Raw genomic sequence first — 19,220 nt, 5'->3', positions numbered from 1 at the left:
GCAGCAGCAGCAGTGGCAGCAACCAGCAGCAAGCAGCAGTCAGCAGCCAGCAGCGTGAATATTGGAAAAGTCACCCGAGCAATCAGTCAGTTTGGCCTGTTTGGCCAGTTTGAGTGAGCGTCGAGGTCAGCAGGTAGCAGCAGGCAGTGCGCGTTTTCCTTCGCGTTTGTGTCCTCCGTGTGAATCCTTTTTCTGTTCGGTTTTCCTTTCCGCGACCCACTGCGTGACTGTGCCCGTCCGCGGTGTGCGAAACTGTATGTGTGTGTGTGTGTGTGTGACTGTACGTGTGACTCCAGCGGGCAGGGACTTTGGTGAACCACACACGAACCCATGTGAAGCAGAATCGATTTGTCCGAAACTGGTTGCAGCGACCGGAACTGGTGATGTATGTATGTGTGCGTGTGTGTGTGTGTGCCTGTGTCCGGATTCCGAAAGTTTAAAGAACCCTTCACCGTAACGGACGTGTGGCGTACCGAGAAATCGTCAAATCGTCCACTTAGTCTTCACATCGCTGGATATCCTATCATCCTGTAACAATTACCAGGGAACGGAAGTGGGACCACGTATGTGGTTGAGTGAGTGTGTGTGTGTGTGTGTGTGTATGTGTGCTCCAACGTACGTGTGAGTGTGTGGTAGTTATGTGAGACATGAGCGTTGGGAAAGAAGCGAAAAAGCAAGACTCTATTCTCAAGCAAAATGGAGACCCGTTTCCTGTGAGGAAACGTGCGTGGTCTCGTCAGGGTTCGGTAGACATTTTACGACCTGCAACACTAATAATCGCTGCGTGCTGGAATGCCTCGGTACTGTCGCTGTTATCGTCATTATGATCATTATCATAGTTATCGCTACGCTCTTTATCATCTAATACCATCATCATCGCCATCATCATCATCATCATTACGCGAAGCAAAGCACCAGCGTTTAGTACGACCACTAGCGCAGCTAGGACATCCATCCAGGACACAACCAATACCAGCGGCTTGCGCGGCCACCAACACTCGCGAATGCTCGCTGTCCTGGCCTGCTACACCTACCTACACCGTCCAACAGCAAACCCACCCACTGACACACATTGAACGCACGGACACACACACACAGACGCACACGAGTACAGCGGGCAACGCTGTCTAAGTGACATTTGGGTGTACCGTGATCTGTGCTCGACTTGGGAAGTTGAAATTGTTCCTGCCGAAGTGGGGGACCAGTTTCTTTCGTGTCATTCCTTGAAGTTGCGAATCAGATCTCTTTGCCGCAGTACGAGCCATCATTTGAATATCTTTTACAATGCTTGAAGTCCATTTTAACGGATAGAAGCAGTAGATGGAAGAGAGTGTTGGAATAAATTACCTTGCAGATGGGAAGTCTCGCTTCCCGGGCAACCCATGAAAGAAGCAGACGCAAATCGAGAACAATTATTGCGTGCACTCGTGCGTAGCATTGCTGTACACCCACAGGACAGGACAGGACATATATACTGGTCGAACACACCACACCACCGTGCTTGTCACATTCAAACAGCAGCAGCAGCAGCAGCAGTTGTGATCGTGGTGGTGATGGTGATCTGTTGACTCCATTGCCCTTAAGTCAAAGTCTAAGTTAATGGAAGTATGACTTTTTTCGGGTTCGAAGCTCAAACCCTAAATGCCCAGATATTCCATCGACATGTGCTCTGATGGGTATCAGGTTGGCCATATGTGTAGAATTTTCGAGGAAACATTGGTTGGGCCTCCCAACCTATTCGGAGAGGTCCCATGACGGATGACCGGATGAAGTCCAACCATTGATAGGTTCACCTTATCACACACAGAGACAACTGTGCGAGAGATCCCACCTATAGAACATGATATAAATAAAAAAATAAATACAGAGAGAGAGAGAGAGCAAGAGCAAGAGAGACAGAGAGAGAGAATAGTTTTCCGTCGGTGAAAAACAGTGGCTCCAAGTTAAAAACCTCCTTCTCCAGCCAAGAAAGCCCAATAAAATAGGCGCTCGCGAGAAAAGATATTGTGCCAGCAGCTTCAAGAGACTGCCGAGCGATTGTGTGACTTGGCTCTCGTGCGGGTGCTGAGAGTTGGCTTGTTGTGTGTTTGCTCCGTGTGACCTCGCAGTACGCATGAGTGATGTTATCGATTGATTGCGCACGCAAACCCTTTGCTCGTCGCGCCATCTCAAACCGAGCGCTGGCAGCAACGGCAGCATTAGTCGCACCAGCAGCAGCAGCAGCACCATCAGCAGCAGTAGCAGCACCATCAGCAGGCTGCGCACACAGCACAGGTTGATGCGGTTTAACACACAAGCGAACACAGGGAAGCACCAGGCATCAACACACACACACCACACCAGCACGCGAACACGCACGTGTGTGGTGGTGTTGAGTGCGCGTGCTGATCGTGCTTCCGGAATGTGAGCAAGTAAGAGTATTGGTGTGTGTGATTGTGCGTGTGTGAGCTGTATCAACATCGATCAAGGATCAGGATATCAGGTGATGACCTAGACCGTAGACGTCGAAATCGCTCTCCACAAGCTGCCAGCAGGGACGCGAGGATTCCGCGTGGCAGCGTGGTTTGTTGTGTGTGTGTGTGGTGTGGACCGGGAACAAGTGGACGCGCGTCTGTCTGTGTGTGTGTGCGGGTTAGTGTCTATAGGTGGGTTGCGGTGTTGGTATGGTGGATAGGGGACCGCGATCGACTGGATCACTCCACCGATGGCGGATCGGTCGTTAACTGTGTTGTTGCGTGCAAGATGGCCACTGGTAGCTGGCCCTTTCCGCACCCGGTAGTGTGTCATGTGTTCACGTGTGCGTGCGTGCGTGTGTGTGTGCGTGTGGCCTGGCTCGTGTGGGGAGTCGAGCCAGCTACGAGCATTGCGTTGAGGATGATGCAGGATCACTAAAGTTCTCTGTGTCGGTGTCGTTCCCATAGTGCCAATGGTGGAAGTGTTGTTACAGCACCACCAGCAGCAGCAGCAGCAGCGGCGGCAGCTCGAGTCGTTGTCAGTGTCAGTGCGGTCGTGCCGTAGGAGCAGTGCTAGTTTGTTGGCGTTTGTCGCTCGGTGCGGTGGCTGTCAGTGTGGGCCCGTGAGCCCGGTTTCGGTGGTGGTGGTCCTGCGTGCGCGTGACCGTCGCAGGCATTAGAGGCGAGCCGTACGGGCGGGCGCGAAAAGCTCTTGCACGAAAAGCGAGGCAGAGCGGAAGGAAGCTCTTCAGAGGAAGAAGGATCAGAGTGAGCTGCAGAAGTTGAAGAAGAAGAAGAAGAAGAGGCAGCAGCGAACGAAGCAGAAGTGATAGCGCGGAAAGCGGTGCGTGTGGCAGGTGCAGGTGCGCCGCCCGTGGCCGTGGCAACGTGCGATAGTGACGGGTCAGGCGCCGGGGGGTACGGGACGGGGGGCAGCGGGACGGCAGAGAAGAGCAGCGGACGTTCGGCGCACGGCGGACGATGATGGTGGGGCCATGAGCCCGAGCCCCGAGGTCGTTGCGAGCCGCAAGCGCGTCTCAAGCGGGCCTGCACCATGCTAGCGCCGCCGAACCCGAGGTCAATATGCGGCCAGGACCCGGGCTGGTCGTGATGGCGCTTGCGTTTATTTCGGGGGCTCGGCGAGGCACCGGTCAACAGAGCAGCAGTGCCAGTCAGAGTGGCAAGTTGGGCAAAGTTGGAGAAGACAATACGGGAGAAGGCGGCGCACTAACGCGGATCAATCCGTGGCTTTCGGCGTGCGATCTGGAGCAGCCCAACTCGGCACCGGATCTCCAGGTTAGTAGTGCGGGCGCCGCACAAAACTGGGGAAGGGTTTTCGGTCAGTTGTCTGGGTCTAGGTTCCGGATGTCCTATTACACAGGGACATGTCATTCATGTCTTGGCTGCCCTTTTCGTTCATCTGCCTTCGCCTATCCTCTGCAATATCTTCCATACCCATTGCCTAGTACTCTCGGAATTTCCGCCGATTGATGATAACCGCCAAACGAAGAAGAAGAAGAAAAGAAAAATCAACGCAAAACAGTAACACAAACATGAAAACCATGTTCCTGGAGCAATAGTGACCGGGATACACGTCCCATTCATCAATTATATAATAATAAAATTCAGCCGTTCCATAAACTCGCTCTCGCCACTCGGCGAAGGTACTCGCCGGAGCATAGGGCTCCCAGAGCATAAACCTGTTCTCTGCAAGAGCGCAAAGCCCACAAACACCGAGCGAGATCGGCGAATTCTTCGTTCGCACGACAAAAACTTGAAAAGGGGTGGTATGCTCCATGCTCGGAAACGGCAGGCTGCCTGCCATGGACGGGTCTTGGCAGCTTTCTTTTCGGTGAGATGCGGTGAGATCACTCCGATTCGCTCTCCACGGGAAAACGGGAAAACTGGTGCTCACCTTATCAAACGATTCGGCTGGGCACTTTTGCACGGTAGGCAGATCGGTTTCTTTGCTGTGGCTGTATTTTTTTCTTTCGGTGGCGAGGCTGAACAGACCAAAAACCTAAAATAGGATTCGTGAAGGGAAGGAGCTATACGGACGCGAGTAGAAGAAGAGAAGAATGTAAAAAAAACACCATTGACTGCTCGTTCGAGCGTGCTGAAGCGCTTTGCTTATTTGCGGTAGTAGTAGTAGTAGTAGTTGTAGTAGTATGAAGAACAGAACACACTAGCAGCAGTATTAGTAGTGGTGGTAGTACGATATTAGCGGTGTTGGTACGCGGAAACTCATCCTTGGAGCGGGTGTTTGTAGTTGTGATGAAAATGAACTTCAAATTGGTACCATCGCAAGACTTGCCAGTCCTTCACCAGGTCCACCGATGCCTGATTTCACACTTTTGCAATCAAGTTATGGTGGCGCTGAGGCTTCTACTTATTCGAAGATCAAGAACTATCAGAATAAGTTGGCGACTACGATTACTTCTGAATTGTTGGAATTATGGACGATCATTTATCGGAAGAAAATGGGGGGGGGGAAAACTCGAGTTAATAGTGAGCAGTTTTATTCAATCGTGCAGTTCGAGAGATTCCGTTCGCCGAGCACGATGGTTAAGCTCTGAGCAGAATGATGATGATGGAAAGCAAGAGAGTATTGCACGTGGGATGTAATGATGATGTTTTTTCACTTTTTTTCTGCTAGCTGGCATCAGTTTTCCTGGAAGGAATTAAGGAAAACTTTATTTATTATGTGCTGCATTACTGGTTTTTGAAGAGTGTTCCTGTGCAAGGATTATATAAATGTTTGCCATTTATCTGTTTGGTGTACTGTTTCAATTGTTGAACCTGATATTTGTTACTGACAACTTCATTTGTAGTTCATATATTCATTGAAAGGGATTTATTTTTCATAAAGTCTTGCGCAAAGGTACAAACCTTAACCAAAACGCCTGCCCGACCAATCAATATCGGCCGTCGATTGATACGGTACGTCCATAACTTACGCTGCTGGCCCAGTTGAGCGTTTCTATATAAATTTATCAACGTCAACCTCGGCTATCTGGCCTGCTCGACCACGTCACGCGTCAATATGTGTGTCTGATAGAAAATCCAAGATAAAACCAAGCATTTAGTAACAACAACAACAGCAAAAAGGATGGAAGCAAACGAACCAGTCCAATGAACCAGTGTTAATGCAGCAAGCCAAGAGGGAAAATTCATTCAAGATATGTACACACATACACCCATATGCTTTATGCTTCCACTGCAGAATGGCAAGAAAAGCATAAGTAGCAATACTTCATGCTGAGATCGGAACCCAAATTCTGTAACCCTGGTACGCTGGGCCAGCGCTGGAAAGATTGTCATTTACTAAGCCTCGCCGGCTTGTGTTTGTTGGGGAGGAATAGGGCAGGAGGGAGAAGGGGAGGAATGTTCAGTAAAGCGGGCGAACAAACGTGATAAAAACGCCGTAAGTAAACCGTAACAGATTGCACAGAGGAATCCGCGTGCGTGCTACTGTACGGTGCTTGATGCTGGTAGGACCGGTACGGTCCGTTCCTTGTGAGCACATCGGGCGCACATCGGTGGTGTCGGAAGAAACCCCCGGGAGATGGATTGATGCCATCTTCATCAAGCACCGACCACCACCGCATGATCACCGTTACGTGAGATAAGCGGTACCGATATTGGTAGGCACTTCCGTCCGCGCCCCAGCGGCCGGCAGCATCCATTGTGCCGTACTCGTCCAACAGTGGGGAGTCCATGGCAAAGGTGAGAAGGGGTTGATCGAACGCGAAAGAGGAGACCGAAGAAGAGGCAACGCACACACACACATATATAGCACAGAACACACAAAAAAATGGATTCCATCACAAGAGCTTCCTCGAACGCGGCCAGTAAGCGGGTTGATGCGATGGATGAAGTGTATCGATGTGAAGAAGGCGGAGAAAGGAGGACACCCTCGCACCTTCAACAACAGAGAAACTCTTTGGCCGTGGTGCTCTAAAGCGAAAGCCCATCATTCATCGAGAGAGGGCATTAGCATAGGATCATTTTATTGCTCAATTCATTCCCGACCACCATTTCCCCGGGTGTTCAACAGTACAACCGCTATTGAGGGGGGGGGGAATCACACACAGAAGCTGAAGGGGATATCTGATGAAACTGGGGACGTGCGCAAGTGACAGGTTTGAAGCAATGGATGGCGGGATTGATGGATAAGAAGAAGCAGAGGATAGAACAACCAATCCAACAACATCTCACCCTTGCTGGGTTAGGATTCTTGAATTCTTGGACGAACATTCCCCAACCGTTCAGTCTGCCCATTCACCAGTCGAAACCCGTGGCAGTAGCGTATCGGTTTGATTTGAGGTTCTTGTACGATACCTTTTCTGCTTGCTTTTTTCTCCCTGCTAACTTGCATCCATAAGGACATCCACGCTTCTGAGTCGCTTCCTTATCCTTGCGGAGCTATTACTCCCGGTGGTGTTATTCAATATTCTTTCCCGTTTTTTTGTTGGCTCACCGCCGAAGGATGGGGCGGAAAATGGGGCTACCGCTTTCATATCATTAACATACAGCTACGGGCGTTCCAAAGCACCGATTCCACCGAAGCAGGAAGCCTCTACATCCATCCACACTCCGACACACACACAGCCAACAAACCGTTCCTTGAATGTTAGGCATGTTAGGGCTGAACGGCAGCAAACGTTCACGCTCACGGACTTTCTCCTCCATTTTTCTCGTTTCTTCTGCCGAAAGGTAGGAAATTTTAACCGTTTGCTCTTTTGTTCACCGGAGCACGGTTCGAAGCGGCCGAAGCAGTGCGGAGAGCATTTTCCACACGAAAAGACGTACCGCCCGACAAGAAAACGAAGCACAGTTTGCCCAACACTGAAATGGCTTGCGAGTGCCGCGCTCAGCGCTCCTGTGAGGTCTCCAGGAACGGTGGGCTCTTTCTCTTTTGGGAACTTTTTCTCCACTCGGAGTCGCTCTGTATGTTTTTGCTGCCCAGCTCAACGTTACCAGCAGGCACCTCACCAACACCAGCTGGAACGTTTTTGGATCTCAGCTGAGGACTTTTCGGTGGTGGCGACGATGGCTTTCACCAACACCACCAGCACGCGTGCTTACTGGTAATAGCTGGCTTGACACACTTATACCAGCGCACCGGAACGGTATCAGCGCACCGATCCGTCCCGATCCTTGGCTCATTCACAACTATTCGCTTCCTTATCGCGGGCCTGATTCGGTGAAATCGGAATGAAAGGCGGGCCAGGATAGGGGAGCCTGGTTCTTCTCATTTCCTAGAGACAAAAGTTTTTTTTTACTTCCGTTGGCTTGTATCGTTTCTCCTAGGACAAGTTAAACCAATATTCATGCCGCTCAGGATTCCCGCACAATAGTTATCTGTTTTTTTGTACATGCTGTTTTTTTTCTATGTATTTGTGTGTGTGTGTTATGCTGGGTAAACAATATGTCACACCAGCATTTAGGACGACGCTGGTCTTGATAGCACGTTCCGCACCCGTTTCGAAGAAGACCCTTCGAAACGTTCGCACCCCGTCCGAAGGGGCTTTATTAATCGCCATCGGCAGCCATCGGTATTGATTTTAATTTGCTGCCATCCATTTTTACTGTTCCCGGTTTTTTTCCTCCCCCCGATTCGCCCGACCGAGACTTGTGGCAAAGAAAGTTGTGCGTGAAGCTGGTGATGGAGGGGTTTTTCCCTTCTTTTTTTTTCTTTCCCGGCGATGATCTAATCGATCAGTGAAGGGCCTGTTACTTAGAACATTGTCGAGGGGGTTGTTGGGTTGCGGGTTGGGTGGTTGAGTTTTTCTTTTTAAATTGGTTCTTTGTTTTTGTTGCTTTGCTTCGATCATAAGAAAATGATTCTGCTTATTATGCTTACGTAGAAAGAATGACAATTATGAAGGTGAATGAATGGTGCGGTGCGATACAGTCACTAATTCGAGAGATGAAAGAGTAGTCTAGATTTGTTTTCGAATGACAACCCACTGTTATTAAAGCAAAGCGACCTCTTTTTTATGTCCTTGAAATATAATTCTAAACCCTCTTTAAATGCAGGACATCTAAAATATATAATAAATAGGTATTAAATAAATAATTATGAGCAAAAGATGCTACAGCAAGTCAAGAAATTCTACATGATACAGTAAAGACAACAATAAAGGATAAGTAATACACAATTATAGGGAAAAAATGGTGGACTAACAGAGAACAAATCTCGGAAATGCTTTACTTTAGAACGAAAAGAACATTAACGAACATTATAAGAAAACTGCTAAAAAACCTGAAGCAAATAAACGCAGATGAACAGAAAAAAGCATCAAACCAGTCGTACATCATAATCATAAACGAAATGACAAAAAAGCTTTGATGAAAATAGACCAGAGCAGAACAATAGAAGAAAACTCCGCTGAATGAATGAATGTGGGAAGACTTTGAATAGAACAATGAGGAAATATGTCTCGCAATAAGAGAATCGATACACAGTTTTAAGACTTTGTTTCAGGAAGTCTAGTCAAGTTCCAGGAAGTCTTGTCTGCTGTTTTTTCCCCTTAGGAGTTAATTGGCTAATAATTACCATGCAACATATTTCAAACTATCAACATTAGTATGAGGGATATTCAGAAGCTTTTGTACGAACACCAAGAGATTTTAGTCAAGGGTCAAACGGTCCTCAGAATTTGTCGAGATTTATCAACGGTACGAAATGTCCAACATGCTAGTATTGTCCTGTTACTATCTGATTTATAAGTTTGAATAACTCTTCTCACCGTGATTGCGTTATACAAATTTGCTCTCCATTTTTTTATTGTTATTTTCCCGAGAACTTCACAACATTCCAAGAGCATTACATTGCAACTGCCGCTTGATCACAGCTATCGCGCTCAGAATGATTAACAAACCACTTTTGAAAAAAAAAAAAAAAACACCCCAAAGCTCACAATCCTCAACCACTTCCGAGGTTTTTCTTTTCCCTTACCGGAAATACCCGGTGCTGGTACGCAGTCCAGCCGTTCAGCAAAACGATTACGAGCCAATGGGAATGCTTACGGTGGTACTGCTACTACTCACGCACCCCCAACCCCCCTGTTCAGGGTTGGTTCCGCTATGGGGCGTTAGTGGTACCGCTGGTTTCCTGGCCCCGGGGAAACGGTGAACCACTCGATGTTGACGTGAACCGACGTACCGACCTTTCGCTCTCGCTCGGATGTTACGAAACCCATCGCTCAAATGCTAGACGAACGAACGAACGGGTGGGGAACCAAGGGAGCAGACAAGCATCAATTCGCCCACACTACTTTGTACTTCTTAGGGTACTCGAACGCACTTGGTCCTATGTTTACCGGGATCGATGTTTGCTAGACTTTTGTCTTTTACCCACTGGCAGCTCTGAGCAGCCGACGAGGAGCACCCTAGGGTGAGATTGAACCGTAATAGGGAGAGGAGAGACAAAAAAAGCGCCACCATGAACCTCGGACGAAAGTTGAGAAATGTGTTGTGCGTACGGTCGCGTGCATCGGACAGCCGATCTCCTGGATCGGGTGATTCTTCGACCTATCCCACCCAATTCTTCTTCACGACCCAACCATTTCTTCCGATGTGTGTGTGTGTGTTACCTAACCAACTGGCCCAGCGATGGTCCGCGTCGCTTCATCCTTTTTTTTCCCCCTAGACGTGATTGTCCCTGTTTCTGACTTTTATTAATTGATTTCGATTCCATTTGAGACACGCGAACGAGGCCGCTTGCTTCTGTTCGCTCCCTGGGACTTTTTTTGCCTTCCTCAGGTCCATCGGTGAGAGCTGTAGTGGAAAGGATTGGTGAAATTTCGGATGTCTCTTAGCAGAACCGCAGCGATTGTGATAGTGTGCGGGCCGGGGGAAAGCTGTGAAGCAAATGGTCTGTCTGTCCGCCTAGCCGTCCGTATGGTTGGAACCTTTTTCTTTTCTTGCTGTTGCTGCCTCCTGTTTTGCTCCATTGGGATTCGGGGAGTTTTGCTGGGTTTCTACGCAGCTGCCACCGTTTTCCTATCATTCGCTCGTTAATGTAGCAACCTTTCAAAGCGATCCGATGATTGATTTTCGGCGTTCGTCCTGTCGATATTTCGATTCGTTCGATTTCCACCTCGCCCTAATGTGCACCATTAGGTGATGGTGTGGATGCTATTTTTCTGTTCTCGCTCCTATCTGTCCTATCTTTTGTACTCTCTCGCTCACGCCTTCCGTTGTGTAAGTTCTTTTATTTGGTAGACTATGGAGAAGTTCTTCTAACCAAGTCGCTGTACCAATGATTTCTATTCTCTGAACTCACAACTATAACGACAAACGTTGGTATAAATTGGCTCCCAAGTAGATGAGTTTCAATTTCTCCTGCTAGCCCATTACTCCACACGTTCCAAACTCTGGAAGCATAAAAATGATGTCAAAACTGATGACCACAGAGATTCAAGCCCGAGGTTACCATTACGCCCGTTCACGCTGACGTCCGATGGGGAGGACGGCATTAGGCGCAGCTCAACCCTGGTGGTAGTAGATTGGGATCTGGCTAGCTTTTGGCACCGGTCAGCTTCATGCCGACCGTACGGTCAAATCATTTCAATCCAAGCCCTCCCGCCGGGCCGAAACGTGCCAACGATCAGTGGAAAAAAATAACACACCAACTGGGGCAAGCCACCGCAAGCCAGTTGCTGTCCTTCACTGCCCAGGGCGTCTGGCCGAGAGTGTTGGAGCAAAAAAAAGAAAAGCGGCATGGAAATTTCACTCTCCGTCTGACAGCTAATTAGATGAATATCACTTTAAAGTGTGTATGTGTGTGTTTGTGCACAAAACGTGTACACGTCGGGCCCTGTACCCACCCGTGTGTTGCGGTGTGCGTGAGTGAGTGTTTGTGAGTGCTACAAGTGTGCAGAATAATTTCGGTATAAATATCGACCGCGGTCTAAATTTAGACACTCATTGATGGAACAGGCTGCCGACGCTTCCTGCACGTCCTGCGGTACGTAGAGGTTTGGGACCGGCGTATTCGCCGGAAGGCTCCGGTGTTACGTGGTGGGCAGCAAGGGTTTTGTTCCATATTTTTTATTAACAATATTGTCACCTTTTTTGAAACCGTGCCCGAGGGTGAGCGCGTGGGCTAAATAATTCATATTTTAATCAGAAGCTAAGTCAGGATACGGTTTTAGTTGGTGCTGGGGAGTGGGAGGCTTTGCTTGCGTCCTTTTTTTGTGAACGATGACACTGACAATACTCCACATTTTTAATAGTGTTACCATTTCTAGAAGCTTTTTCGGTTGATAAAATATTCAACCAAACTAGCCCGTGAAGAGTGGTCCTAGTAGGTGGCTTTACTATTTTTAGCTCATAACTTAAATAAAATAACGGTGGATGACTTGAATTTCGTTGAGGAACCTTGGATTTCATCGAGACCATTTGAATGCCTTAGCTTTCTTCAGACGGAAAAAAGATTTAAATAAGTCAGTGATATCCTCACTGGGTCCTGAGTGATATCCTCCCCATCCTGGGTCTTTCGACAGCGGTTTGATCAAGACATTCTAATGGAGTCTACTGATATAAGCTCAGTACCTCAGCGCACTCGCTGACCTTTAAGAGTTTATCATTGAAAAGATTTTACTTTCAAGCCGTCCTCAGACTTTTAAAAAGTGATTGCCGTATAGACGCCAGGGTCTCAGATATGGATTTCTTCTTCCTTGGCACTACAACCTCGAGAGATCTCGGCCTGCCATTTCTGGCTTTCTGTGACTTAATTTTACTCGTAGTAAAGTAGTCAGCCTTACGAACGGGGAGGCGATCCAGATGGGATTTGAATCCTGCCGTGTGAAGACCGGCGCCACTGTTGCCGGTGCCACCAGACCGCCCCCGAGATATGGATAGGGAGTTTTGATTATATACACTGCTGTCCAGGCTTTTTCTCGCCGTCTTAAAAGATTGTTCTTATGGTCCTACAATGCACTTAATGACATGAAATGGTCCTCTATGAAGCATTTTGGTATGTCTTTAAGAATTTGTATGTGTTTTAAAGTCTAAAGCAGTTGTAAGCGTTCTTCGAGATGTGCCTCACTATTTCACACTCCAAATCCTTTGCTAGGGGTGTAATACTTTTACGTTACATTAAAACCATGATACAGACTAGGATGGACCGGCTGAAGCATTGGAAGTCAGGCTAGCACCCATAAGAAAATAAGTTAATTACCACAAAAATCTACCTCATTTGTGTAAGTTGAACCGTCATTAGTTGAAAAACTATTTCTATGATTGAACTACATTTAACTATAGCTATAGCTTACCTTCCCGAAAAAACTGTGGTACGGACGTTAGTTATGATATGACAGTTTATGATGATTTGTGTTTATTTCCAGTGAAAGGAAAACTCAGCTTTATAATTTATAAATACCATAAATGTGCTCTCGTTTTCAAATACTCTTAAGAGAACTGTATAATGTTATAGAATGACCCTATATTGTGAAATATTCAACATTGATGATTGTAATGGAATTTTGACGGTTTAATAATTGAATCTTAATTTCAATTTTATCATTCTTACCAATTTGCAGCCTCCGACACATGTTTGCTCAAGTAATCTTTTTAGTGTGGTTGAGCCTTTCATTGAAATAACGCTTGCCGTTAGCCTTCACAAAAAGTTCCCATCATCACACATCAATCATTTATTATTTTCATTTGCTCGCACATCGAGCCAACTACATTTTTCCGCCTTGCGAATACCATAGAAAGCCAAAAAAAAACTTTTACAAATAACAATACCAACAAAAAACAAAAAAAAACCTCCAGCGACCAAAAGTGTTGTTCGGCATCTCGTTGCAAAGCTTATGAAAATAAACGGAATTGCCTTTGTCAATCATGCTGGTTAAGTTTGACATCCGAATGCCAGCGCGGAATGTGTGTGTGCGTGTGTGTGTGTGCGGTGGCCAACGATATTCCTCTGGCAAACCCGCACCGATTGATGCAGGCGTATCAGATGTTTGCAATGTATGCCATTTCCGATGCCGAACCGGGCCATCTCGGTGGTTGGTAATGCAGCGTGCAGGGGCAAAAAAAAACGGAAAAGCGAAGGAGAACACATTCGGCATGAATATTTATAGTCCCTCGGCCATCGCCGAACCGCACGCATGTTGTTGATAGTATCAAATTTCGAAAATAAACCTATATGTTGCCGCAAACCTTTTTTTGTGCGCTCTCTCTTGTTGCTGCTGCTGCTGCTATTGTTTGTTACTTGCTTGGTTGGTCGTGGCGATTCGCAATGCTGCTACCAGGCTACCGGGTAACTGGGCTGTGCGCAGTAGTGGAGCGACACACACGGCTCGAAATGGATATCCATACCGACCGCTGCTAATATCTTCACTTTCCATGGAGATGAGGAAAGCCTTTTTATTCGGCCTGTTGGGGTTGTTGTGGCAAGGCAAGTATTATGCCTCCTGTAGTAGTCTTACGTGGTGGAGAACTGGGGTGTGGACATGTGTGCTGTTGAAGCGTTGTTCTGTTCTTACTGGAGTTAAAATATCTATGCTCATATCCTTGCTCGATAAAGGAGCCCACGGGTTAGCCACTTGATTATTCATATTGAGGTTGTGTTTGGTTTAAAGCAATGTACGATGTTATTGCCCTTCATAGATGCTACCCTGGTGGACATCTAAAGATAGTTTGAAGCAAGGTTAAAAAATATCGCATGAAAATAAGATGAATTTAAACTCTGCTCAAACTTGTGTTGTTGATCGAATTTTTGCTATAATGTTGCTATAAAAAGGAGTAAAATACTTCCCACGAGCAAAACAGGCTAGATTTATCTAATTTTCTTTCTCTCAACTCCAACACACATTCACACTCGACCGGAGCTCGTCATTCGTTACGCCTTAAAGACACTTGATAGATTGCATTTCCACGTTTTCCGTACGCTTGCTCCTGCTCGCTCGTGCACTCGTTTTGATGAAGGGTGCTTTCTTTGTATTGCACATGTGTGTCTCCTATCGTTCGCTGGCAGCTTCGTCTATCTCACACACATACAGCAGTACGTACACATCCTGTCACAAACTGTAATCTACCCCCGGAAGGTGTATCTGCGCGTGAAAAACTAGGACACGCCACTCCGGCAGCGTGTTAGTGCGGGCACTAGCCACCCTTTCCGTGCCGCACTGCAGTAATTGACCTTCGATTTTATTGTGCGAGTAAATTTATTGCGCTTTCGATTGCGGGCTCGAGGCAGCGATCGCCAAAGACGCCGCTGAATCGATCGGCTGCTTGCATAGCTTGTGGAGCTATGCTGTCGCGCAAGCTCCACCATTTTCTAAAGCGATAAGACAAAGAGCGCGAAGTGTTACTGCTTGGCTCGGTTGCAGTTGGCAATGTGCAACACACACACACATACACACACACACACACATATATATATATAGGGGCACAATATATTACTTTTTAATTGCATCGGTCAAGCGACGCCATCGCAGATGGGATTTCATTGGCCGTTCGGTTGACGGTTGTGGGATGCGGTTTTATTGCACTCGGACAACCCGTCCGAGTTGCTAGCATAGAGAAAATCTTCGTGTGGAACAGGTTTCTTGCCCAGGTTGGAAGATATCGTTCAACTTGCGCAATTACTGTCTTAGAATAAACGAAGTTTAACAAAAATCTTACAGTTAAACTTAAATAAGGAAGCAAGATGGGATTTATAAAATTGATCGATTCATAATGCCAATTGTTAGCTATTGAAGGTCATAAATTTTCTTCTCAAAATTCATAAAACTTTTTAACTGAATTCTCCTATTTTTCCTTTCAACTACATGCGGTAGACAACGATCTATCAAGAAAAACTTAAACCTGAGCAAACATCATGAACTTAATGATGCTTTTAACTATCTTACATTTAATCTTTGCAAATATTCGGGTGGTGGATGACTTCCGTCAGGTGTTTTTTGAGTATTTTATTTTTATTTTTTGCATATTAAAAGCTGCTAATATTCCACGTACATTTGCGGGTGAAACAAGTCTGTCAGATATGAATGTTAAATGGGTCAAATGGGAACGTTCTACTGGCTTTTTAAATAGTTTTGCTAAAGTGATATACAACATAACACTAACTCATTTGAACTATATGTATTTCGTTTTCATTGCATCAATCATTCTACCATACGCAGAATCACACCTCACCACAGTTTGTTTGCCAATTAACAGCTATTAAGCTGGGCGTTTATCAGAACCATGACGTTTTTAATGTTAGATCCGAATTGTTCATACGAATCGGGATTCATTTGAATTTTCCTTTTAAATTTCACACCCAGTTAAATTTGTTAAATTCTACGATGAATTTTTTTATCGCCATCGATTGCACCCGATTCCATAAAAGTGTGGTTTTTGAAAACAATTAAACAATTTGCTCCAGCGAACAGCGCACTCCGTGGGCGTGATTCTCTGAATTTACGTGAACGTGAAACTCCACATAACTCAGCGTACCGCTGTAACTTGATGCAACGGATTAATCCTTTTTATTCCCCTTCATTGAACCATTGTTTGGGATCGGGTTCATAGAACAATTGAATCGAATAAAGCTACAATTGGGGGTAAAGTGAATGTAATAAAAGTTTGCAGCAAACAACGCTCACGTGTAGATTGTTTGAAAGGCAAATGAATTATTGGCATGAACTAGCTACTCTTGCTCACGAGGTACAATATATCCAGTGAATTAGATGGATGATATTAGAATTTATGAAGATGGAAAAACTAGTTCAAAAAATTTTCCTCTGGCTATTTGAAAAAAAAATAGTCGAACTCTTACGAGTAACAATATTTACTGCCGGAAGAAAACAGTGTTCCACGACATTTACTGTCTTTGTGATACTCACATGGTCAGGACTTTTTGAAATATTAATTGTTGTCTACAAAGAAAGCTTCCCAGTTTTTTTTTTTCACCCACAAAACTTTACTCTCAATGGAACGTATTGTAACACCATCACCAGACAGTACAAAATGTATTTTTACCATATTTATTTAGTCCACAATCGCGCTGAAACTTTCACCAAATTTCACCTAACTGTCCCTTCCGAAACTAATAGCAACTTCCCTTCAACTTATCCCAAAGAATCTCACCGGGAAAAAAAAGAACGACGACGCCTGCTAAAAGACGCCAGGGTCTTACGGTTATGGGGCGCTGTAATAAATTCGCGTACACGGTAGGCAACAGGAACACACACGGCAAGGCACGGGCCAGACGGGTCAGGCAGTCGTCGTTGCGGGAGAACCTTCTTAGTGGTGGGCTAAAAATAAGCGGATCGCAATCGCAAACTTCTCTCCGGTTGTCCTCACTCCCTCCGAACGCGTCCCTTTCCTGTTCGCCCGGCCCCAGATCGGATGGTGAAAAATACGAGGAAGGAAAGAAATTCGGTTTCCGTTCGAGTTTTTCAAGAATCAATTTCACCTTCCGCTGCCGTCACAGTCTAATGGATCTCCTCCTTCCCCGCGGGGCGGTTTCCGTTGGGGCCTTCCAAATGGAAGGCTGTTTCGTGATTCGGTTCCCTTCAACGTTCGCCTTCACCTGCTTTATTGGTCTGCATCCGCATAAATCCGGTTCCGTGATACACTCCATCTCCCGAGCAGAAGAATAGCTCGGGCAGGCAGCATAGTAATAATCAAAATCTCGCTTAAAATTCTTTCGCTCTTTCTTTTCTCCTCTCGCTATTGCTGCTGCTGGCTTTTTTCTCGCTCTCCGTGTCCACAAAACATAAGCCAGTGGCGATGAGTGATTTGGGGAGTACTCCCCCAAGGGAGGAGTACGGAAGGCAAAGGAGACCAGTGAAAGGTGCTGGTCGATAATCTCTTACCTTACTGCCTGTTCGCTTTCCCATTGCTTTGACTCTGGCCGTAGAGTTTCGATCCACTAGCCAGACACAGCGATATTATTTATTTGAATTATGTTTCGGAAAACGTCTCTCGGCGTTGGTGTGGAAAATCGATCGAAATTTATCGATCATTTCGGAAGGGGGGGGGGGGGACTGTGGTGCTGGTTTTTTGGGGTTTCGATCGTTGATTCGATCACCCGTCTAGCACTATCGAGGTCAGTTTTCCACCATTTGTTTGAAAGGTTTTTCTTGGAGAGGGCCATTAAAATTCTCATGCTTCGCCAAGACAGCAAAAGTTGAAGCGAGCTCGTATTGTTTGCCCTACTCCAAACCAGGGAATGTGGCAAATCCATCGACATTTACATGTTAAAAAAATCGAAACAAATAGGAAAAATACCCCCGTAAGCTAAACGGAAACAAATCCTTCGCAGAAACGGCGTGTGGGACAGCTATGGATGGAAGCGATTTGAAGGAATGAATGCAATGCCCTCTGCGGACAGTAGTCCGGATTCGGAACCTTCGGCGAAAAGGGAAACTCGACTCCCGGGGGCCGCTAGGAAAACACGCGAACCAAGTACATGTGTGTGTGTGTGTGTATGTGCCGTGCCGTGCCGTTGTTTATTTATCCAAGCTTCTTCGCCAGTCTCCGGCAGACCGGGCCCGGTTTATTGGTGTGGATGAAAAGGAAAACTGTTCTTGAAGTTCTTACCATACCAATGTGTACCGTCGTTTTTCCACGCTTCCCCGCACGCATCCGCAAAAATCGCATCGGCTTTTCTTCTCTGTTGCTACACTGTGAAAAGTTCGTCTTGAGCAGGGAACGGTCGGCGGTCGGCGATACGACTTGTTTGATTGGAGCTGACTTTGGATGGTTTTTGTTTGTGTATGCTAATGTTTGTCCGTTCCATGTGTGCGTCTGAGTATGCTGCGAGCGTGTGTGTGTGGTTGCAGGATAGGAGGGTAGCGCTAATGAAAACAGCGGCACCGAAAAACAACACCGATAGATGAATTATGGTTACGGAACTGGTGCCACTCAAGGCAGTTCTAGCAAAACCGTTACAGCCAGCCATCGCCAAGGGAGCGTTTTCCGTTTGGTCCGAAGCGATTTTCCACCAGATCACGGGGGTTTTTTTCTGGTCGAGTTTTTTCCCGCTCCTTTTGCTCTTCCTATTTTACGATCGTAATCGATCAGGAAGTGCTCATCGCGGGCGTATGTCCATGTGTGTGTGTGTGTGTGTGTGTGTGTGTGTGTGTGTGTGTGTGTGTGTGTGTGTGTGTGTGTGTGTGTGTGTGTGTGTGTGTGATGTGTTACAGCAAAATATAACGAGCGGCCGTGAAACATAAACGAACTGGGTACGGAACAGGCAGCGCAAGACCCGATGCCGATAAGAGCAAATAAATTAAAACTCATTGAAGTTATTTCGGAGGCAAGCGCTCATGTCCGGGTGCGGGATGATGCGCGTCTGGACAACAAAGTAAATTTTGATGAACATTTTGCTCGCAAGAAAAATGGAAAATGCGTTAATGGAAACGGTTTGGATGTATTGAGTTGGTGATCGTTTATCGGTTGAAAAATGTTTGATGTGGTTGTTTGTTTTAAAGTAAGTAAATCCGTAAAGTGTGAGACTTAGAAGGTCATTTGCTGAATATCCATCGTCTGATATCTATTTCCAAGTAGATCCTCACTAGAGGTAAAATCTTGGAAAACACCACGGTTTAGCAACTACACTCCTAATATGGTATGATTGATTTTAAAATTCGGAAGTTGATGAGCTGAAATCACCTTAGGATGGATGAAAAACTCTCAGGGCCGTTTTGCGACCAACAAGAGCCAGCACAAGGGAAATGGGCTATGCTGTCTTCATTTTCAATTTGACGCCGAGGCGAAAAATACGTGGACTATCTTCATTAAGTCAGTCCAGAT

At 46.4% G+C, this 19,220-nt stretch overlaps 1 protein-coding gene across 9 annotated transcripts in view; it reads left to right on the top strand.

Annotated features, from left to right (window-relative positions):
* Positions 1-19,220, top strand: part of LOC118512671 — a 53,629-nt gene continuing 34,409 nt past the window's right edge. The window contains exons 1-3 of one of the 9 annotated variants that reach the window (XM_036057433.1): positions 25-385; positions 1,808-2,482; positions 2,922-3,749. In XM_036057433.1, coding sequence (XP_035913326.1) covers positions 3,537-3,749 — 213 coding nt within the window. In that variant the 5' untranslated portion in view covers positions 25-385; positions 1,808-2,482; positions 2,922-3,536. The other 8 variants (XM_036057437.1, XM_036057439.1, XM_036057436.1 and 5 more) reach the window with 8 other exon arrangements.

The sequence above is a fragment of the Anopheles stephensi genome, chromosome 3, assembly GCF_013141755.1.
Source record: "Anopheles stephensi strain Indian chromosome 3, UCI_ANSTEP_V1.0, whole genome shotgun sequence".
NCBI lineage: Eukaryota > Metazoa > Arthropoda > Insecta > Diptera > Culicidae > Anopheles > Anopheles stephensi.
This window is presented reverse-complemented; position numbering and strand designations above follow the sequence as displayed.